The sequence below is a fragment of the Argentina silus genome (assembly GCF_951799395.1).
Source record: "Argentina silus genome assembly, chromosome: 8".
NCBI classification, from domain to species: Eukaryota; Metazoa; Chordata; class Actinopteri; order Argentiniformes; family Argentinidae; genus Argentina; species Argentina silus.
In genome coordinates, this window is record NC_139662.1 from 23,122,693 (window position 1) to 23,145,192 (window position 22,500).

Consider the following 22,500-nt stretch of genomic DNA (forward strand, 5'->3'; position numbering starts at 1 on the left):
GACCTGGACACACACACACACACACACACACACACACACACACACACACACACACACACTGATACTCAAGGCAGGTGTGTGTTACACACACACACACACACACACACACACACACACACACTGATACTCAAGTACACACGCGCGCACACACACGCGCGCACACACACACACACACACCTTTGAAGCTGTGAGGGTTGAGTCTGGTGAACTTGTTGTCGTTGATCTTGAGCTCCTCCAGAGATGGTGGCAGCAGTGGGATCTGGGTCAGCTGGTTCCCCTCCAGGCTGAGCTTCCTGAGCAGGGTCAGGTTCTACGGACCAGAGAGACGACAGGGAGGAGAGGACAGGGAGGAGAAGACAGGGAGGAGAGGACAGGGAGGAGAGGACAGGGAGGAGAAGAGAGGACAGGGAGGAGAAGACAGGGAGGAGAGGACAGGGAGGAGAAGAGAGGGAGGAGAAGACAGGGAGGAGAGGACAGGGAGGAGAGGACAGGGAGGAGAAGAGAGGACAGGGAGGAGAGGACAGGGAGGAGAAGACAGGGAGGAGAGGACAGGGAGGAGAAGAGAGGGAGGAGAAGACAGGGAGGAGAGGACAGGGAGGAGAGGACAGGGAGGAGAAGAGAGGGAGGAGAAGACAGGGAGGAGAGGACAGGGAGGAGAAGACAGGGAGGAGAAGAGAGGAGAGGGGGGAGAAGACAGGGAGGAGAGGAGAGGACAGGGAGGAGAAGAGAGGGAGGAGAAGACAGGGAGGAGAGGACAGGGAGGAGAAGACAGGGAGGAGAGGAGAGGACAGGGAGGAGAAGAGAGGACAGGGAGGAGAAGAGAGGGAGGAGAAGACAGGGAGGGGAAGACAGGGAGGAGAAGAGAGGGAGGAGAAGAGAGGGAGGAGAAGACAGGGAGGGGAAGACAGGGAGGAGAGGACAGGTCACGGCCATGGAAGAGGCACAATGGACCATGTTCTAAAACCAACCAATCCAGTTCACCCAATGGAAGCACAGTGGAACTGGACATTGTTGGCTGTGGAACAGAATCACAGAAAAAAGACAACATGAAGCTCAGCGCATAAAGCTTTATTTTCTCTTCAGTTTCTTCAAAACAAACTAGTTTGGGTTGTTATTTTCTTGTTTGTTTGCGTAAACCTTCTGGTGGGCGTCTTGTTGATCTATGCCCAGTAAAACCAGTAAAACCAATGAGTCGTGTCTCTCTGCCTGTGTTCTGCCAGCCTCCCCAGGCCTCTGTCATTACTGGAAGATGAGGAACAAACGGATATCATAAAAAAATGATTTCTGCTTAAAATAATGTTTTCTTTTCATCTCCGGCCCATTGGCTGCTCGACAGTCCTGAAAAAGGAGGCTGCGATGCCGTTCTGTGATTTGTCAGAGTGCGGTCAGCAGTCCAGGCCGGTCAGAGTCTGTGCTCACGTTGTGGTCGCCCCTTGGTCAGGCGCTGGCTGTGGGGGCTATTCCTGGTACACACTGACTCATACAGGCCTACTCTGCCATTAGGATGTGATGATAGAACAGATGGTCATTGAACAGAGGCTTTTTAAAGCCAGCAGGGCAGAAGACGGTGTGTGTGACGGTGTGTGTTCCGTGTGTGTGACGGTGTGTGTTCCGTGTGTGTGACGGTGTGTGTTCCGTGTGTGTGACGGTGTGTGTTCCGTGTGTGTGACGGTGTGTGTTCCGTGTGTGTGACGGTGTGTGTTCCGTGTGTGTGACGGTGTGTGTTCCGTGTGTGTGACGGTATGTGTTCCGTGTGTGTGGCGGTGTGTGTTCCGTGTGTGTGACGGTGTGTGTTCCGTGTGTGTGCGGCCAGGCCAGGTGAGGTGTGCGGTGGAGGGGGGACTCACAGAGAAGAGGCCGGGGCTGAGCGAGGCGTCGGCCAGCCTGTTCTTGCTCAGGTCCAGACGCTCCAGGTTAGGCAGCCCAGAGAAGCCCCGCAGGGCTATGAGACTGATGTTGTTCTCTGTCAGACACACACACACACACACACACACACACACACACACACACACACACACACACACACACATATATACCTACAGTATATATACTTATACAATACATATAGCTGATGCACTACCACACATTACATAAGATGTCTACACTTCATCAACCCTCTTGTGAGACCAGTTCTGTGGCAGCATCATCCCTCCCTCCCTCTCTCTCTCGTAACCTGACTGAGTAAAGTCCAGTTCTGTCTCCTCTGAGGGTTCTCCTCTGAGAGTTCTCCTCTGAGGTCTCCTCTGAGGGTTCTCCTCTGAGGGTTCTCCTCTGAGAGTTCTCCTCTGAGGGTTCTCCTCTGAGGGTTCTCCTCTGAGGTCTCCTCTGAGGGTTCTCCTCTGAGGTCTCCTCTGAGGGTTCTCTATACTGCCAGGCTGGTACCGTATCATTATAGGACTCCAAATGATGGAGAACCACTCGATTTCTCATTTTCTTTAAGTCATTTAGCAGATTTTTTTTCCACAGTGACTTACAATAAGCACATTTGTCTAAGTAAGTGAATCAACTCTACATCAGTCATCGGAAGTAAAACCTTCCATCAGAGCGTTCCATCGGCAGTCACAGTGCTAGAGAAAGGAAGAAACTTTTTTTTTATTTTGTTTTTAATATATTTTTCTAATAAAAGCCCCTCCTCACCTGCCAGGTCCAGGGTCGTGACCACCAGGTCAGTTATGATTGGCAGATGAGTCATGCCGACGCCCCTGCAGATGATCTGTCCGTCTGAAGTCTGACACGCCCCTGGGAGGGACTCTGTGAAGCTCGTGCGTGCTACCGTCTGATTGGTGGGAGACTCACTCTCCTCCTCCTCCTCCTCCTCTTCTTCTTCCTGATGATGATGACAGTGATTATCAAAGCAATAAAACCAGTAGTTATAAATCATTATTTTATGGTTATGGACAACCTTAATTGTTACATTGTACAATATTTTGGGCAAATTTTAATAAAGATGAAAAACAAGAAGCTATTAATTTTTTTTTTAATAAAGATGAAAAACAAATGCTATTAAAAACAAGGCGATTCAGCCATAGACAGATATCATAAAAACAAACCTCCTCCTCCTCTTCCTCCTCCTCCTCCTCATCATCATCGTCATCATCATCGTCATCATCATCATCTTCCTCCTCCTCCTCCTCCTCCTCCTCTTCCTTCTCCTGGTTGTCCATCAGTTTATTCTTTTCACTGTGCAGCTCCTTCAATACTGAGGCCAGAGCCCCTGGCTGTTCCTCCGGGGCTCCTCCACGCGTGCTACGCCTCCTCCAGCCTGCTAGGGGGCGCCCCAGTCCTGCCTACACACAACAGAGATGCAGGGTAAGAGTAAGACATGAGGTGATGCATCCAAAGACAGAACATACTGTATGCACAACATATACAGACACACAGACACACACCCGTACACACACACACACCCCGTACACACCACACACACACACACTCACACACACACACACAGGACAGCACCCACCAGTCTGTACACGGTGGCCTCTACTGTTGCTGCATGTCTCCTCTTCCCAGCAGCTCCTCTCCTCCCTCTGTTGGCCTCCGTCTGCTCCTCCCTCTCTCCCTCCTCTCCCTCTGCAGGTAGTGGACTCTGCTCCTCCCTCTCTCCCTCCTCTCCCTCCTCTCCCTCCGCAGGTAGTGAACTCTGCTCCTCCCTCCTTCCTTCACCAGTCAGTGACGGGGAGAGGGGGAGGGCTGAAAGAAAAGGGATGGGGGGAGATTCTTTCTAATGCAGTGGTTACTTCAGTCGTGGGAAGGATCAGACCCCCAATATGAACATGCATTGTTCCAAATACAAAGCAGCTGTGTCAATGCTATAGATGACAACGACCTGTATTGATTTGACTGGTTTTGATATTTCATGAGGGTCAATTGATACTCAAGTACTGTTTGAATAACTGGTAAATATCAGCATTGATTGCAAGAATAGGAATGCAGTTCATGTTTACCTTATAGTTGTGCAAAATGAACTTCAGAACAAGAGAGACACAAAAAAACATATGGAGGACGAACATGAAACACCCAGAGAAACCAGAAGCTCACCTGAGGGAAGAGGAACTGCTGCATCCCTCCCAGGCGTGTGTGTGGCAGGTGTTTCTCCCTCAGGAGTGTCCAGGTCAGCGGTGTGTGTGACAGGTGAGCCAGGCGTGTGTGTGTCCTCCTCCCCCACCGCGTCAGGTTCTCTCTCCCTGGGTCCCCCGTGGGTCAGGGTTTGTCCCCCAGCAGCTAGAGCACTCACACAAAGACACAGAACCACAAACCTCGGCATCGGCATCGTCACGTCAGGCTGATGGACCTGAACCCACGGTACCGCAACTGGAACAGACCTCTAGACCCGGGTCAAAGCAGTCCGGAGAAAAAACCTCTCAACAACAACAGAACCAGGAGCTTCTTGAACCAGGAGTGGGCTTGCAAACCACCAGCCAGTCCAGCAGGCCAGGAGGAAAGAGCACTTCCAGAGAGGCTGCAGACCCGGAGACCACCTTCTCAGAGAGGATCCACTCCCAGACGAGACCTGGTGGGACGCGAAGTGGAAAGACCAGAAGATGGTGAAGAAAGGAGGACAGGAGAACTTGAAGCCCAGGAGGAAAGCTGCGGTTCTCCTTCTCCGACCAGACTCTCTGCCCAGAGAGATAGCTGCTGCACTCGCTCACTAGACGCTCAAAAGAAGGTGAGAAAGGAAAAAGCGAGAAAAAAAGAGGGAGAGGAAGGAGGGGGAGTAGGAGGAGGAGGAGGAGGAGGAGGAGGACACGGAGAGGAGAGGTCAAAAAAGTACATTCTCACATTCTAGACAAAGGGCTTCGTTCATGACACGGAGAGGAGAGGTCAAAAAAGTACATTCTCACATTCTAGACAAAGGGCTTCGTTCATCACCCTAAAGAGACAGATCCCCCTCCTCTTTTACACCCCCACATCACGGCCTTAAACTAACAGACACCTGGGTGGGGAGACAGAGAGGGAGAGAGAGAGAGAGAGAGAGAGAAAGAGAGAGAGAGAGAGAGAAAGGGGGGGGGAGAGAAACAGTCCTTATCACATGCACAATGGTGATGATGACATCATTTGTGTTCGTGGAGACAGTGGTCTATCATGTTGTCTCTCAGACAGATGAGGAGGAGGAGGAGGAAGGTTTGTCCTACTCAGCTTAGCAGTATACAGTGAAGTCACCCCCTAGATGCTGATCTGAAGTCAGTTTTGTATTTCTCACCCTGATGGTTAAAGTAGGGACTGCGGTCAGGTGAACTGATCCGAGGCAGAGACAGGAGGAGCAGACAGCGACAGTCTCAGCTGGAGTCATCTCCCCTTGGCCTCACGCCATTGACACCTCCGTATGAAGAGGAATACAGTAAGACTACCAGAAATGAAAGATGGCCCTGTCAAGGTTTTAACACACACACTTGCTAACACACTCATGAACGCACACACACACACAGAGCCAAGCAGGTGCTACTGCTTAGTGTGTTGTTGAGCAGAGCTGGGAGTCTCACTACAGGGTGAAACCTGCTGACAGCCACTGTTTGGTCAACACACACACACAGTTGGTATGTTCATGTACATCACAGACAACAGCTACAGGGGTTCATAAGGTGTGTGTGTGTAGTGTACATTATGTAAATCTAAAACCTGCCTGGTATCCAAGAACTGAACCATGTTGACCATATTATTAAATTGGAGGTTTATGATCTAAATGAGTCAGTATTCAACCACATTTTACTTTGAGGTCTTTAGCTCAAACTACAGGTTAGCTTAGCTGTGTGTATGTCTATGCAGGAAGGGTGTGTGTGTGGGAGACTGTCCCAAAAACAGACAGTGATATTCTAACCTCACCCAGACTGTCTCCAAAAGGTCCCATTTGACAGAGGTGCTGTTTTACAGTAAACACTGACGCAGTCTGAGGATTGTCCTGAAATGACTCGAGACAATAAACATAGAAACTCGACGGGTTTACAAGAACATGGAGGAACCCACAATCCCCCCCCCCCCCTTCTCAACCTTGCCTCACCCTTCCAAAAAACAACCTGCTCCTCTCTCATCCTTCCTGCAACCCTCCCCCCCACGCCACCCTCTCCCCCTCCTGTGTTCAGGTGTGCAGACGCAGGGTTGTGTTTACCGACACAGCTGGGGTCGGTGTGGCCCAGACTGCCAGTCATCCTGACAGTATGTACAGTACGACACCTAACCCCAACGTACGACATTCAGCATCCCTACGCAAACCCTCTGTTCAAGCAAACATTTCTATTACTCAGTATGCTATATTAAAAACAGACAAGACAAACCTTGGGTCAAGTGAGTTTTATTTCAGTGTAACCACAGCAATGCAAACAAGTCACAGACATCCAGGAAGCCTCAGTCCATCAGTAACAGAGTAAAACCTCAGGTGACACCCAGTGGCACTTCAGCAAACAGAGGCACAGAGGACCCCGTCCAGCCCAGAAGCACTGGTCAACCAGCAGTAGAGGGACAGAAGGCCCAGCTCTGTCTTCTCATGAGGCTCGATCACACCAAGCCAGCTAGAGGTGCTGGGGGGGTCTAGAGACACCCTGAAGGCCTCAAAGAAACAGAACTGGAGCAAGACTATTTGGTACATTGCTACAAAGCCTTCCAATGCCTGACTGCAGCATTTCATTTAACATTTTAGAATTGAATACAAGATTTGTTGATGTAAAAATAAAATGAATGTGAACACACTGCCTCAGCTACAGGGCTTTGACTAGTGGCAAACAGAGGTGAACCACCATGCTGGCTCAAGGAAGAGCCAAAATGGCTGAGTAAAGTAACAGTGCTATGGGGAAACAGGGGGGGGGGTGTCACAGTGCAACAACGGAATGATTAAACAGCTGATTAAGAAACACGGCAAACAGTACATTGTTGGAATGAGGAAGAGAAGACAGGAATGATGGGAGGAGGCAAGCAGTTGACTCCTGCAGGACAAGACGTTTGACGACGCATACAGTATTAACCTTGACTCTTAGCAGATCTAAGAACTTCAACCTGGACGGACTGAAAACACTGCTCTGGCTCACGGATAACCACCGACCCACGGCGCTGCTGTTACAGTAGCGAGATGCTTCAGTGACAGATCACGTTGGCAACAAACCACTCAAACATGGGTTACAAAAGACGACTGCGGTTTCGCTGGAAATGGTACTAGGGACAGAGAAGGAACCCTTGTAGGGTAGAGGATGCTAAGTTAAGGTGCATTAGGGGTTAGGAAGGGGAACAGAATTAGCTCTACATGGTGAGAGACAAACACTAGTCCTCTTAGCCCCCTCTGCCATGGATGGCCTGTTTGAGCTGCTGGTGTTTAAGCACACATGCCAAAGAGCTGCACTTCATGTTAAAAAACTGATGGTGGCGCTAGAACTTTCTATTCAGCATTAGTGCCAGAGGGCAGGTGGTGGAGCGGAAGCGTAGACGTCAGACTGAGGGGGTCAGGGGTCAGAGACGGGGAGAGGTGGCGTGTTTGTGTTCTCCTCAGTTGGCGAAGGCTTGGCGCACGGCTGCGACGATGTGCTTGGTGCTGATGCCGTACAGGTCGAGCAGCTCCTGAGGCTTGCCGCTCTGAGGAACGCGGGTCACCGCCAGGCGGGTCACGACGATACCGGGCTCCTCCCCCACAGCAGACAGCACCGCCTCACCAAGACCACCTACAGACGCAGAGGGCAGGGTTAACTCACTGTGTTCCAGAACAGCCAGAGTTCCAGAACACTCAAAACCTACAGTGTCAAGTGTTTACATTTATGGCATTTAGCAGACATCTTTATCCAAAGCGACATACTTAAACAAATGTATTTGTTGTAAGTGAATCATCTATCCATCAGTCATCATAAGAAAGTAATCTATGCTCAGACTAGGGGCCATAGGCAGTCAATGCTAGAAGGATTTTTTTTTTCAAGTAGTGTTTTGTCTATAATCCTAACCCAACACTTTGGCTAAAACATGAAGCATCAAAATTCACCAAAAATGGATAAATAGAGTCACCCTTGGCATTCTAGAATGTTGACCATTTCTGTGACTTTATTCACCCCCGGCACTTGAGTTAAACACATAATTATGTCCCTCATCTCAGTGGTCTCTGAGACAGCCACCTACCCTCTTTGTAGTGGTCCTCCACGGTGATGATTCTGCCGCCGGTGGCTCTGGCGTTGGATACGATGGTGGCGGCGTCCAGGGGCTTGATGGTGAACGGGTCGATCACACGGATGTTCACTCCTAGAGAAGAAGTTGTGTTTTACACACAATACTCACAAGCCAAACAACTAGAAGAAATCTATCAAACTACAGACAGGAGCATGTCTTCAACCCCATCAGCGATCCCCAAACGTTGCAGTCATGAGTTCAGTATTATTTGTGGCACTTCCCCTGCTCGACCACTAGGGGGCAGTCTTACCCGAGGTGGCCAGCTCATCTGCAGCAGCCAGGGCTTCATGTAGAGTAATGCCAGCGCCGATCACAGTCACCTTGTCACTGTCAGACTGACGCACCACCTGGTGAGGAAACACCGTTAGAAAACTCGACAAATCTCTTCTCGATCCAACAGAACCCTCAATGGTTTCCCAGTCTCCTGTGGCTCCCTCACCTGGCCGACCAGGTAAGTACTTTCTCTGGTCAGCGCGCCTGCCAAGAGGAGATGGAAGCCACAGGAGACCTTTCAGACGCATCCAGAGACGGTTCTTACCTTGGCCACACCCAGCTCAAACTTCTCCTCAGGCGAGTACAGGACTTTGGTCTCCGGTCGGCTGGTACGGATGAAACAGATCCCCTGGAAGCGAGAGAGAGACTGAACGGTTAGAAGCAGGACACTAGACTGCAACACATGCACAGCTTAGAGCAGGATACTACTACACTGCCCCACACACACACACACTCCCTGGTTCTGACCTGCGTGTTGGCAGCCAGCTCCACAGCCCTCTCTGCAGAGACGGCGTCGCTTGGGTAGAACACGGTGCATGTTGGGATAGCTCTGAACATGGCCAGGTCCTCCAGGGCCATCTGGGAGGGGCCATCCTCACCTGAGCAGGACAGAGAGGCAACATTTGTTTGGTCAAGACGGGACAAGCAACAGACGCTACAGTGGACTCACACTCCACGCATCAACAGGGACACACAGCTCACACAGCGCTCACACACAGCTCACCGATGGAGACGCCGCAGTGCGAGCCCACCAGGTTGACGTTGGACTGGGAGATGGCCGCCATGCGGATCTGGTCGTAGCCTCTGGAGAAGAAGGCAGCGAACGTGCTGGCGAAGGCCACCGTGCGGTCACGTGTAGCACAGCCAATGGCGACGCTCACCTACAACAAAGGAGGAAGAAAAAGAGCCTTAGGGTGGATTTACGCCTTCAGACAGGCCCCTTCTTCAAGCCTTCCTTGAAGTAATCGACGTGAAGGAACAAGTGGCAACCTGTCTCCTGCGTGGCCTTCACCAATGCATCCTCGGGTTACTTCAAGGAAGGGAGAAACCTTGCAGTGACATTCTTGGCTACTCTTCAGTTCGGTTCTGGACTTCATCTGTCCTTGAGTAAGGCAGAAAGTCTAGCTACTTTGTGACTCAATTCTAGAGAAAACCTTGGACACAGAATGCACTCACATCCCAGTACAACAGAAAACTAGTCAAGATAACTACAGCTCCAGTTCACTGTTGGGTCAGTGTCAGGAGGCTCCTTGCTCCTCACAGGGTTAGGGTTAGGCTGTGTGTTTCGGTCTTGGATGAGGAAGCGAGACATTCGACAGGGGTCTCAAGTGTGGAACAGAGTGTTTCCTTGCCACTGTCCCTTTATATTCTTCTCCCCTCTGGGGAGGTTTTTTTTCCCTTGGCTTACGTGTGTGTGTGTGGGGGGGGGGGTTGTATAATGTATATTGTATTTTTTGTTGACATTGTGAAACACTGACATTTGTCCGTCAGTGCTGCACAAATACATCTGATTAAAACATGCGATTGATTGACGGCAGTGTCGGGATTGAGGATTACAGGGCCAGAGAGTGAAGAGTAACAGATTAGACCGACTTGGAGCTGATTATAGCGTTTGACATGTACAGTGTGCCAGAAGGGTCACTACATCTGTAACAGTAGTATTAATAGCCCTGCTTTCCTCAGAGTCTGACGTCAGAGCTCCATGCCTGGATGCTGCCTCCCCTGACCATTCCCTCCTTCATTAAGGAGGTACTGGATACAGACTGGAGATCTGACCCCAACATCCCGGGAGGAGAATGCCGCCATCAGTGGAGAACATCCCACATCCCCATACATCGTCTGCAAACACATCATGCACATCTGTCCTGCCTGCCAGAATCCATGTCCCTCCCTCCCCCTCAGTGTTCTGCAGTGGTTTAGTATTTGCATGTAGTTGAGCAAAAGACATATCTATTATATCACATGCAATTTAGTTGTCCCTTTTATCCAAAGCGACCTAGTCTGTGCACACAGCAATGTTTCAGTACATATGGTCCCAGCAGGAATCAAACCCACAACCTCAGCATCGTTAGCGCCATGCTCTACCAGCTGAGGCGCAGCAGACCACACAGACCAACTTTTTGGCTCCTGATTTCACACTACTGTTAAGGGCCCATTCTCCCCTGTGCTGTCTAACGTGGGCTGGACCATCTAGAAGGTCTTCCCTCCTCACCATGTTCTGCTCAGCGATGAAGCACTCGATGTAGCGCTCGGGGTGGGCCTTCTTGAAGGACTCAGAGAAGGTGGAGTTCTTGGTGTCTCCGTCCAAAGCCACCACTCTCTGGCTGGCCCGACCCATCTTGGCCAGAGCAGTACCGTACGCGCGACGGGTCGCCATCTGAAAGGGAGGGAGGTGGGGAGAGGGGGACAGGTCAGCATCTGCAGGTTCATATCTGTAATCTAGAGTGTCTTTAAGACAGTCTGCAGGGGTGGAGGCGCTCCTTACTAAACCAACTCCACTAGTCCTGCCTTGAGGTTTAGTGCTGCAGTGGGGTGAACTCAGGAGTGAACTTTAACCCATAGATTAATGGTTGATTTTAGGCTGCACAACCACAACAGATGGACCCAGCTCATTCCAACAGTTGTTGGTTTCAGCACCAGGCCAGTGACACCTCTAATAGTTTTGGAACTGAAGTTTATAGTAAATTGTGCATCATACTCCTGTTTGTATTGGGGGGGTTGGGAGGAGAACAGAAGACAACTGTTGTCCAAAATGACCGTACAAATACTGATCCAGTACAAATACTGTCCTACAAGTTACCTTGTCTCCCAGGTTGTATGCAGGGGGTTCGGGCAGGCGGATGGGGGCCAGGTCAGCAGGGGCTGTGTCCTCTTTGGGCAGTTCAGGGGTGAGGTGTTTGTTGGGGACTTGGATCTGGGACTGCAGGTCCTTCAGGATCTCATCCACGCGGTCCTTGGGGATAGGCTTCCCGTGCCAGTTGTCCAAGTCCTCGATGCCTGAAGACAGACAGCAGGGAATCAGTACAGAGTTCAAACAGTACAACCTCCTGCATCACCCTGACCATGTGAACAGTGTAGGCATGGAAACGCTGAGGAGCGGTATGCTGGTAACCTTCACCTTTGAGTCCTTTGCCTTTGAATGTCTTGGCGACGATGCAAGTAGGTTTGCCTTTGACCTGCTGGGCCTGCCACAGAGCCTTGCACAGTTCCTCCACATCATGACCATCCACCACATACGTGTTCCAGCTACAGAGAGACAGAGTTACATAACACATTGGGCTATGACAAACATTTACACACACCAAAACAGGAAACATTAAGCAACCTTCGTGCAAAACAAGTTGAGTATGAACCCACTTAACTTGGTGTCTGAGGAGAGAATAAGCACAGAAAAAAGGGGAGGGTTGAGGGACACCAGGGAGAACGGAGGTTGAGGGGGAAGAGCAAGGACAGGAGACAGAAGAGGGGGGGAAGAGACGAAGGAAGGACTCACCCGAAGGCTTCGCAGCGTTTGCGGTAGACTTCCATGTCATGCTGCAGGGGAGCAGGCTCGCTCTGGCCCAGACGGTTCACATCCAAGATGGCCACCAGGTTGTCCAGCTGGTAGTAGGAGGCGAACGCCATGGCTTCCCACACGGAGCCCTCCGAGCTCTCCCCATCCCCCATCATGCAGTAGACACGGTAGCTGGACAGATAAGAGGACATGTTAGGATCAGCTGGTGTTACAGCGCCCTCCGCAGCCATCACAGTGGCAATGGAGGAAGAGCAGGAACATCACTGTCAGGATTTGGGAAGTGAAGATTAGAGGCCCCCCATTAAAAGCTGGAAACGATCAGCAAACAGACAATACATCGTCCAACTTGTTTCCTGCTCTTTACAGATCAGCCTAGCCCTAACGCTCTAAAGATCTGCAACAACGGGACAGGTGAAAGCAATATGGTGACGGCTCCAAGCCAATATGGAGTCATCTTCCTTTACTTTGGAAAAGTTAGCTAGAAAGTCAACCACTAATCATGCCTTGTGGATAGTCCTAATGGTACGGTTACACAAGTGCACATGCACAATTCTTCACCTGGACTTGTCGAAGTGCTTCCCAGTGTAGGCCATCCCGCAGGCAGCCCCGAGACCCTGCCCCAGGGAACCAGTTGCCACGTCAACGAAAGCCAGTTTCTGTAGAACAAGTCAGTGTTAGAATCAACAGCCAAACCTGCTCAAGACAACCACCACACCTGATTAAGGAACAATAACAACGACCCAGATACATGGTGTTCTGTAAGGAGGGGCAGATAAAGGCCTTTATTCTATGAATATTCCTCTAAGGGGGTGGGTTCAAGGTCCAGTTTCAAGTTTCTGTCATTACATCATAAAAAAAGTACACAATGCAACAAAGCCCTTCAGGCAGAGGAGTGCTACATCAACACATTAATAATAAGTACACAAACATAAGCACTAAAAGTAATGACAGTAAAACACACAAAGTTATTGTAGTAGTGGGTAGTAAGTAAAGTGTAGTGTACGGTGCATTGAGGTTCTTACAGGCGTGGGGTGGCCCTCCAGCACACAGTCGAGCTTCCGCAGGTTGAGGAGTTCAGACTCCTGCACGTAGCCCGCCTCCGCCCAGGCGGCGTACAGGATGGGGGCTGCGTGTCCCTGGGGGGGGGGGGGGGAGAGGAGAGAGCCAATCAGAACACTGGGGCTACACTGACTATGCTTGAGTCACCCTGAGAGTGCAAGATCAGACAACTGTGTGTGTGTGTGTGTGGGGAGGGCTAACCTTGGACATGATGAACCGGTCGTTACATTGGTTGCGTGGGTCGGTGGACTTGTAGCGCATGGTGTGGAAGAACAGCACAGACATGAGCTCTGCAGCGCTGCAGCACGAGGAGGGGTGGCTGGAGGGGGGGGGGGGGGGAGAGCAGGCTGTTAGTGACACTTCAGTTAGACGGGAACCACGGACATGCACGTTACGGTGGTCCATCAAGTACCCAAACATCTTACTTTTACTTATTTTATTTTTTTAAGCCCCTACATCAGGATACGAGTCCTGAAACAGTGTAACAAACACTTTTTACAGAAGTGGTAAACAAAGTATTCTTCCATTGTTAGAGCTACAGTGCAAGTTCACTCAGCAAACACTAGGGGGTGCATTGGACCACAACCAACCCCTCAATGAGGAGGTAAGTCTGATTGACAGACAGCACTCATACTAACATTACTCTTCTATTCCACACCATAATCATGCCTTGACGACAGTAACATTCTCCAGAGAAAGGCAGGCTGGGTTGTGAAACCGTTAGTTGGTGAGAGCAGTGGTCACAATATTGTAATCGGACAGGTTTGGAAACCCTGCATGCGTTGGCCAATATCAGCTCTGCTTCCCTATGCAAGTTAATCTGAAAATGTCAACATTTCACACTGTGGGGACACAGGACATTGGGTTATTGTCTTATTCAAACTGTTAACGTTCACATTCCACACTTCAAAAAAATGAAACTGCAACATGGTGCTTTTCCCATTTACCCCCTGGTTCTTCTGGTGAGGGAAACCTGCTGGAATATAATAGTTAGGACATAATCGCTAAATTGGACGACAGTACAAATCACACAATCAAGTGCACAGGAACTGGACCATAAGTCCTTCAAGGTCACTTCCCTCAGTGGATGCGGAACCACCCTAGTCTCATCATAACAGCAGCCTCAGGTAAGTCAGAAGACATTCATGAGAGAGTGGAGACCAGTCTGACCATGGCCAAACACCACACATTCGCTTCCTTTGCAAAACCCTGAGACCATGTCCAGGGCAGGGAAGTAATTTCCTTGAAGGAAGTTATTAAACTGGTTTGTCTACATGCATCGTCATAAAACAGAGGGTACATCTTCCAGTAATAAGGTAGGAGGAAGTATCTGGCCACCTCTGAATGACGCCAGTAAGCAGACAGTAGCGTATTGTAGAAAGAGTAAAGATCAGCCTTTTATTCCCTGAACTGGAAGTACAGGAAGTGCTTGTGTCCATGCATGGCCACAGGTGGCTCTCCTACACACCCTGGTCTGAACTGAGCCCAACCTATTCCCAACGTATATTCACAGGGCTCACACTGGAGCAATGTGAACACAGGAACAGGTGAGTCTAGTCTGAACTAATATCACAGGTGTAAAATGAGGGCTGTAATCAGTCAGTTCAGAGGAGACTGTCCCACCGGCTACATTGTCATACTAAGGAGAAGGTCGTGTTCCATGACCAAGGGAGTTACTCATCCGCCCTTTGACAGAAACAACCCTCCTGTCCAGACTGGGACACTCCCCCGCGTCACTGATAGACCCGCTTCTGGGGCAACACTGCTGCGGTCAACGGGAGGGGAAGTCGCTCGTTTAACTCGACTTGAGAAATTACATTTTCTGAGTTGAAGACAATGTTAAGCTGCTACAAAAGGAGTCGCAACTGATTTGACATGGATGATGACCATCCAACACCCCTGACTAGACAGACCATGCAGTCATACATGTACATAGTAGATAGTGTAGTGTTTGAGACTCGTCTGCATCTTTAAAGTGCAGCATCCAGACGACCACGGGACGGCCGCTCCTCTCCATGTGACTCCTAGTAGCCACAGTTAGCTTCATTAGCTGTCGCATCGCAGTCTGCAGCAATGCTACCAAATGAGTAGCTTTAGCTGCTACCTCAGCTAGCTCCAAGCCTGTCGTTCATTCAAACTTGAACCTGAAACGTCACAGGTGGCTAACGAGGCTAATTTGATTCACATGAGGGTCACAGGCCACGTCGACGCCAGTTTATATAATTAACTTACTAATTATGAATACATCCTAGCCAGTACAAATGAAAGCTTTACAGCGAACTAAACAAACACAACTCCGTCCACACAGAGAAGTCCCATGTGTAGCAGAACCCGCCCACTCAACGGCGACGTTTAATACCTGATCAATCATCCATTACTCGGTACTTTGTGTCTTTTTTTTAATTTCCATGACTTACCCGGAGTTAGAGGCGCACGTTGCCTTGACAGAGTTAATCCTCAGCTTGTTGGCGATATCTTTCAGGCCCTGCAGGGTCTTCTCGTCGGGTTTGTGGTAGCTGGCCATGTTTGCTATGTTAAACTGTGGTCAAATATGAACCGCAAATATTTCAATAGTAGCGCCGAAGCTTGCGGTGTCGTCTGCGGTGAGAGAGAGAGAGAGTCAGGTGGACGGCAGGTTTCAAGGCAGGCTGAAACGAGGAGGAGGGAGGGAGAGACCGCGGTTTATATCTGCCCCGACCCCTCCCACCCGCCCCAGGGATTGGACGAAACACATCGCGCTTTTTGTGCACAAAGAAAGTTGATCCAGATCTATTCTCCAGTCAGTTTCGGGTCTTTGTCCACTAATGATATTAGGGCATGCATGGGAATTGATAAGGGTCAGGGTGGTCCCAGATATGTGACCAGGCTGGTATAACCCGTCTGGCACAGTCAGAGATGGTAGTAATCTATGCAGTGATCAATTCACTCATTATGTGGCATGGGAGGACTATGAGGAAATACAGTGTGTGAGTGTGAGGGAATGTGTTTCCCATGCCAACTATTTCACAAGAAGGAGTTGTTTCATGACAGGTGGAATGATGCAATGATGCAACATCTGATAACCACGGGGGACACTGGGGTGCAGTGTGGGATGAGCCCAGTGTTTGAACACTAGATCAGAAGATGTACAGTCATGAACTCAAAGGTTTTCCAAATGTCCAACCTGTTATCAGCAGACATGCACTCTGTATAACTGCTACGGTGATTTGACAGTATATTAAACCTAGAAATGAGTTGAAATATTTCTCGGAGATGGTGTCGTCACGCCTAGTGCTAGTAGTTCCCATATTTGCACTGTACCTTTAAGTCGGTCTGCACAAAGCTACTGGAAGGCTGCCAACAGGGAAGTGTGGGTCTGATTCTGCTCTCTCATTCTTACTCAGGGAAAACAACATGGGTCTGTGACGCAAAGCTGAAATCTCAACTCCTCATGTTCCCTTTGTCTTTGAAACAGTACCCCGGCTATTTAAAGTTTAAATATGTGTTAATCTACTTAATGTAATTGTGTACTCACACCTAAAATATGACTTCCAGACTAGTTGGAGCACATTGTCAGACAAAGAGATCAACTGTTTTAGACAATACATATTAATATTAATACAACATTCTTTGGTCAATGCCAGGTCAGGGAGGCTACATTTAGTTTCTAAACAATGAACATAAAAATAAATGATGAGATAGAAAAGAACTCAAATGGGTCATCGGACTAAAATAACACACCGTCCTCACGCCCTGTGTACACCCTTGCCTGCATACACTCCCTCCACAGACAGACAGAAACAGATGCACACACACACACACTGTTGTGGTCCCTGTCCCACAACCACACACTGGGACGGGTCCCTCTCCCACAGCCATACACTGGGAACGGTTCTGGTTTCTGGTGCAGTGGTGAGTCTTCAGTAATCCTCCTGCTCTGCTGCCTCTTCATCTTCAAATTCCTACAGAGACAGACACTCTGTTATAGAGCAGCTTATTGAAATCACAACAGTCTCCTTCAGAGACAGACACCCTGTCATAGAGCAGCTTATTGACATCACAGCGGTCTCCTACCTCAGGCCAACATCCACCTCCGGACAATGTAATGTTTTGTAAACACACAGGCCCGCTCAGATGTTACATGCCAACTTGAATAAAAGCTACTAAGTGTTTTTTAGCCTCTTGGTGCATCTCGTGAGAGCACGGTGCATGCATTCTCTACGCTCACTTTGCAGATTTCCTTTCAGTTTAGTTTCATTTCAGATCCTTTTTTCTGCTCCTACCATGTCCAAAACAGTCTCACAATGGATCATTATATATTTCCGACGTACCCTGAGCCTCTCCTGTGCCTCTGCCTTCTCCTCCAGGGAGATGGGCTCCTTATCCAGCCTCTCCAGCAGAGGCAGGCGCGTCAGAACACACAGGCGGTAGTCCTCTATCTCTGCCAGAGGGTTCTCTGCCAGGACCAGAGCTCGCAGCGTCCGTGACACGCCCACCAGGCTACGCAAAGCACGCTGGGTAAACACCAGGTTACCCCTAGGAGGAGAACGGAGAGAGTCACAACAGTTGTATAGTTGTGTTGGTGTTGTGTAGTACCTGTGTTGTGTAGTACCTGTGTTGTGTTGGTGTTGTGTAGTACCTGTGTTGTGTAGTACCTGTGTTGTGTTGGTGTTGTGTTGGTGTTGTGTAGTACCTGTGTTGTGTAGTACCTGTGTTGTGTTGGTGTTGTGTAGTACCTGTGTTGTGTTGGTGTTGTGTAGTACCTGTGTTGTGTTGGTGTTGTGTAGTACCTGTGTTGTGTTGGTGTTGTGTAGTACCTGTGGTGTGTTGGTGTTGTGTAGTACCTGTGGTGTGTTGGTGTTGTGTAGTACCTGTGTTGTGTTGGTGTTGTGTAGTACCTGTGTTGTGTTGGTGTTGTGTAGTACCTGTGTTGTGTTGGTGTTGTGTAGTACCTGTGTTGTGTTGGTGTTACAGTGTTGTGTACCTGATGTTGAGGTACTGGAGAGACTTCATGTTGGGGCTGATTCCGTCCAGCGTCTCCAGCTGGTTGTCTCTGAGGTGCAGGGTGGTGAGGCGTTCCAGCTTGCCCAGACCCTCCAGACGCTTGATACTATTCTGGGCCTGCAGAGGGAGCAGCATAGGGGTTGGAGGTCAGGGTGAGGGGTTTAACAGGCGAGTAAGTTAAAGTTATAAATAGCTAATGTTTTGGGTTAGTAAGGCTTGCGACGCTGTGTAGAAGTTTGTGGTAGGGTTAGGGTTAGGGTTATGGTTAGGGTTAGGGTAGAGGTCAGTGGTTCTTCCACAGGTAAAGGATGACTATACCAGGTATAGTCTGCGCAGGTTGGGGAGGTAGATGCCATCTGTGGTCTCCAGGTGGTTCCCTCTCAGTTCCAGAGTCACCAGGTTGGTGAGGCGGTTGTACTGCAGCCCAGAGATTCTCTGGATACCATTACCTAGAAGACAACCAGTCAGATCACAGACGTGACATCACTTATCATACAGTACAGGACTATCTCACTGTACATCTCACGCCACAGGACAGAAACACTGCCTATCCAATTGTGCAGCAAGGGCTTTGGACTCAAATACAAAACGTTTGTTTTTTAAGTTTTAATTTGAACCTTTACTTTGGCAGGGAGGCCCATTGAGACCAAGGTCTCTTTTACAAGGGTACCCTGCGTACACACAATTTACAACCATACATCATACAAAACAACCAACTGTAAGGTTCTCTGTAGATTGTTCCAGCAGTGAGGAGCACCACAACTAAAAGCGGATTTACCCAATTCGGTGGAGACCCGAGGAACCTCAAGAGTTAACCACCTCTGAGAACTGAGAACTTATTTGGTAACTTATGTTCAATAAGTACTTCAATAACGAGGTTAGGTAAGCCGGGAACTTATGCAGTTATACAAAAAGGGAGTAATGGTGCGATCTACAGAACTTTAACAAGGTCCAGTCAACCTTTTGGTAAAGGATGAGTATGACAACTATCACCTGTGATAAAGCAATGATGAGTATGACAACTATCACCTGTGATAAAGCGAAGGGCACTTATGATAAATGGCATCCAAGGGTTTAAGATGTATGAAATCAGACTGACCAATGAGGTTGAGGGTCTCAAGGGCCGGACTGCCGAGGCCCTCCAGATCTTTCAGTCGGTTCAGAGCCAGGCTCAGCCACTGCAGGTAGGTCAGCTGACACAGGGGCTGACCTTTGAACCCCGTCACCATGTTCCCATCAGCCTATAGCAACGAGAGTAGGAACCAGGAGACACATCATCCGTTAGCAGTAGCTCTGTTGGCATTAGCTCTGTTAGCATTCCCTGAAGTATGACACTTTTCAATCGTGGAATTGTTTAAAAGTTCATCATGTTGGTATATTTGCCTTCAGCCAGAGCAGCTGGGTCAGTGCCGTCAGGGGGGAGAGGTCCGACATGTGGTTGGAGGAGATGTCCAGGAAACGCAGGTGGACAAATTTGCTGATCTGGACCATGTCTGTCAGACGCCTGGGGAGGGAGGGGGAAGAGGGAGGGAGGGAGGGAGAGGAGGGAGGGAGAGGAGATGGAGGAGAAGACAGGAGACTTAAGACCTTGCTAAAACCCCACCTATCCAGGCAGGCCTTTAATATAGAGGGCTGTATGTCATGTATGTTCTGTGACTGTCCTCTTATATTTTTATTTTCATTTTTGACATGTAAAGTGCTTTGAGTCCATGAGAAAGTGCTATACACATTTAATGTGTTATTATTATTATTATTATTAGGAGTAGAAAGGGCAAATGAGGATAGGTGGTGGTATGGGGACACATCAGGGGATACAGGTAATGTAGGGGGGGTTTGACTGGGTGTTTCTGGCTAGAAGCCACGGTTTGGAAATGTGTCCTGCGCTGTTCACCTGTCTTTCAGGTCCAACTTGACGAAGGCGTGGGCCAAGCCGTTTCCTGTCCGGCAGAGCAACGACAGGCCCTGAACGATCATTTCCTGGGTCAGAGGGCATGGCTCTATCTGCGGACAAAGGGTGGAGGGATGAACAATTTACCCCCAAAAAAACAGATAAGCCTGTTGTCACACTGCTGCCCCAGGCAGGTGTGTGAATCTTGGGCCAGCGACTTATGGAGCATTAATTGGTGGGAAAACTATCAAAAATATCAAGCAACCCCTTCATTCTCTACTGGCAGAGAGATAAGACAGCGACCTTACCCTATATAGATGACTTGACTATCAGTCATAATATTCTGAGATGTGAGAAAGTGATTTGATTGGTTGATTATTAGGCGGCTGTGTAGAGGTGAGGAACATTCTGAGGTGGCCTTGTTCCCTGTGTCTAACGAGTGAGAGACCTGGACAGGTAACTTCACAGACTGAACCACCATCTCATCACCCGACCATCCTCTTGATGGTAGACCAGGTGCCGTTGAAGTGGAAGAGACAAGGACAGGAGGCCATTTAGACTGTCTAGATGCACCTTTATTCAGTGAACAGAAGTGAACAGTAGCCCTTTATTCAGTGAACAGAAGACAGTGTGGCATCAGGCGTACCTTGTCCTCTTGTTCAGGCGTGTGGTCGTCCTCTCCGTGTCCTTCCTCGTTTGCTGCGTCTTCTCCCTCTGACAGGCCCAGGTCGTCCTCCTCTATCTCGGACATGGTGCTGCCTGTCTGTCTGTCTGTCTGCCTGCCTGTCTGTCCTCTGGGGAGGAGGTGACAGGTCATTTCGCAGTTCACGTAGCCGACAAGAACAAGTCCGATCAGTGATGTATGTGAAATAGGCCTTATCATTTTGCTGCCTATGTTACTGTAACAGTTATTCATCAACTTACTAGTCATAGGCTATAGATAGATCTGTTTAGGCTTAATATATCTGTCCGCGTCCTTACTAACTATTAGGCATGAAGCCAGTAGCTAGTTAATTAGTCAGTATAATGAATTGTACATGACATGTTATTCTGAGTTGTGATCTCCGTCATTTAGACACTCAGTCCATTAGCTAGCTTGCTAACAGTTTTGTATTGAGCTCGCTAACTATTGACAGTCGGACATGTAAGCCTCAACGTTGGGACCCTTATACTGTATTGAAGTGGACTAAGTTGTCTGATCCAGGTTTGTGTGGTTTTAAAACAATTAAAAAGTAGCTCGTTAGCACTTACCTCCGACTAGCTAGCTAACTCACACTGCGTGGTTCCGTTACCATGGAAACGACATCAGCAGCCACAGCTCAGAAAGCTGTGACGCGGAGCTCCTGTCTGTTTCTGTCTGTTTCTGTCTCTTTCTGTCTCTGTTTCTCTGTTTCTGTCTGTCTGTTTCTGTCTCTGTCTGTTTCTGTCTCTCTGTTTCTGTCTCTCTTTCTGTCTCTCTGTTTCTGTCTCTCTGTTTCTGTCTCTCTTTCTGTCTCTGTCTCTCTCTTTCTGTCTCTGTTTCTCTTGTTTCTGTCTCTGTTTCTGTCTGTTTCTGTCTCTCTGTTTCTGTCTCTGTCTCTCTCTGTTTCTGTTTCTCTGTTTCTGTCTCTCTGTTTCCATCTTTCTCTCTGTTTCTGTCTCTCTCTTTCTGTCTCTGTCTCTCTCTGTTTCTGTCTCTCTCTCTTTCTGTTTCTGTCTCTCTCTGTTTCTGTCTCTCTCTGTTTCTGTCTCTGTTTCTGTCTCTCTGTTTCCATCTTTCTCTCTGTTTCCATCTTTCTCTCTGTTTCTGTCTCTGTCTCTGTTTCTGTCTCTCTCTTTCCATCTTTCTCTCGTTCACTTTCTCTCTTTCCCCACTCTTCCACTCTTTCTCTCTTCCCCCACTCTATCTCTCTTTTCCCTCCCAATTAGCAAAACGTAACCCTGAGACTGGAACAAAAAACGAAAGGCCTAAATCTTCTATATTGGGACACATCAAAACATTGTGTGTTCTACTGTGTTTGTTCACTCATCTCCTTCACAGACAAACGTGTTCTTCCTGCAGACACGGGCCTCGGGGTCAGATGGGACACACTTTGCTAGGGGGTCTGTGAGCCTGCCCAGCGACTTCTGAGATAAGGACAAATCTGTTCATCTTAATTTACATTACAAGGCTGTACTGGTACTCTGGTACCATCCAACCAGTCTCAGGGCCATTGATACAGTACTGAATACCGGTGTGACTGCATAGTCACACCACGGGTGTCACCTTTCTATTTACATGTGTTGTGTCAGACATGGTGTTGCAGTAAACAGTAAAATATCCTTTATAGAGCTCTGGCTCGATTGCATATATTAGACACAATATGAATTCCTCTTTTCTAACCACCGCTTGTGCAAAATGTTTGGAAACAGAATGTTGTGACAACCACACATGTAGAAACACACGCTGTTTAAGTATTGTTGTGTTCAGAAATATAGACATCTCAGTGTGAGACATCTCAGGAATGAGTGAATATTACTGTGAAGACACTGCTAGGTTAATAAATATCTCCCCATGCTGAATGTGTTTCAAAGGGTGGATCAGGTTGGGTGAGGCAGGAGAAACACACCTTCATACCATTATTAAGTTACTGAAATTCAACTTTTTTTTTTCTTTTTTTCCCCCAGA

At 48.8% G+C, this 22,500-nt stretch overlaps 4 protein-coding genes across 4 annotated transcripts in view; all 4 read right to left on the reverse strand.

Moving 5' to 3' along the window:
- Positions 1 to 3,782, reverse strand: part of LOC310808830 (extracellular matrix protein 2) — a gene marked incomplete at both ends in the record, with an annotated part of 14,974 nt that extends 11,192 nt beyond the window's left edge. The window contains 7 exons of the mRNA XM_083675931.1: positions 1 to 3; positions 178 to 310; positions 1,848 to 1,963; positions 2,638 to 2,815; positions 3,051 to 3,287; positions 3,464 to 3,660; positions 3,764 to 3,782. The exon at positions 1 to 3 is cut by the window's left edge and continues 155 nt beyond it. Of these exons, the coding sequence (XP_083532057.1) occupies positions 1 to 3; positions 178 to 310; positions 1,848 to 1,963; positions 2,638 to 2,815; positions 3,051 to 3,287; positions 3,464 to 3,660; positions 3,764 to 3,782 (883 nt within the window). The remainder of the gene's footprint in view (positions 4 to 177; positions 311 to 1,847; positions 1,964 to 2,637; positions 2,816 to 3,050; positions 3,288 to 3,463; positions 3,661 to 3,763) is intronic.
- Positions 3,783 to 6,273: 2,491 nt separating this feature from the next.
- On the reverse strand, positions 6,274 to 15,625 carry tktb (transketolase b). The gene is made up of 14 exons (XM_083674619.1): positions 15,400 to 15,625; positions 13,184 to 13,301; positions 12,946 to 13,059; positions 12,482 to 12,579; positions 11,903 to 12,094; positions 11,528 to 11,655; positions 11,210 to 11,406; positions 10,622 to 10,786; positions 9,134 to 9,290; positions 8,878 to 9,008; positions 8,675 to 8,758; positions 8,387 to 8,483; positions 8,089 to 8,208; positions 6,274 to 7,643 (listed from the first exon to the last, which is right to left on the reverse strand). Exons 1-14 carry the CDS (start codon positions 15,504 to 15,506, stop codon positions 7,471 to 7,473), a joined length of 1,881 nt encoding a protein of 626 aa, XP_083530745.1. The 5' UTR covers positions 15,507 to 15,625; the 3' UTR covers positions 6,274 to 7,470.
- A 134-nt stretch (positions 15,626 to 15,759) lies between these two features.
- On the reverse strand, positions 15,760 to 20,604 carry lrrc23 (leucine rich repeat containing 23; the record flags this gene model as incomplete). Its single annotated transcript, XM_083674790.1, has 8 exons — positions 15,760 to 16,923; positions 17,293 to 17,497; positions 17,946 to 18,082; positions 18,284 to 18,414; positions 19,065 to 19,206; positions 19,349 to 19,469; positions 19,857 to 19,966; positions 20,500 to 20,604. The coding sequence occupies 8 exons, from the start codon at positions 20,602 to 20,604 to the stop codon at positions 16,882 to 16,884; spliced, it is 993 nt and encodes a 330-aa protein (XP_083530916.1). The 3' UTR covers positions 15,760 to 16,881.
- A 1,660-nt stretch (positions 20,605 to 22,264) lies between these two features.
- LOC310808091 (RNA-binding protein 10-like) overlaps positions 22,265 to 22,500 on the reverse strand; it is a gene marked incomplete at its 5' end in the record, with an annotated part of 7,888 nt that continues 7,652 nt past the window's right edge. Inside the window, 1 exon segment of the mRNA XM_083674791.1 lies at positions 22,265 to 22,500. This exon segment is cut by the window's right edge and continues 871 nt beyond it.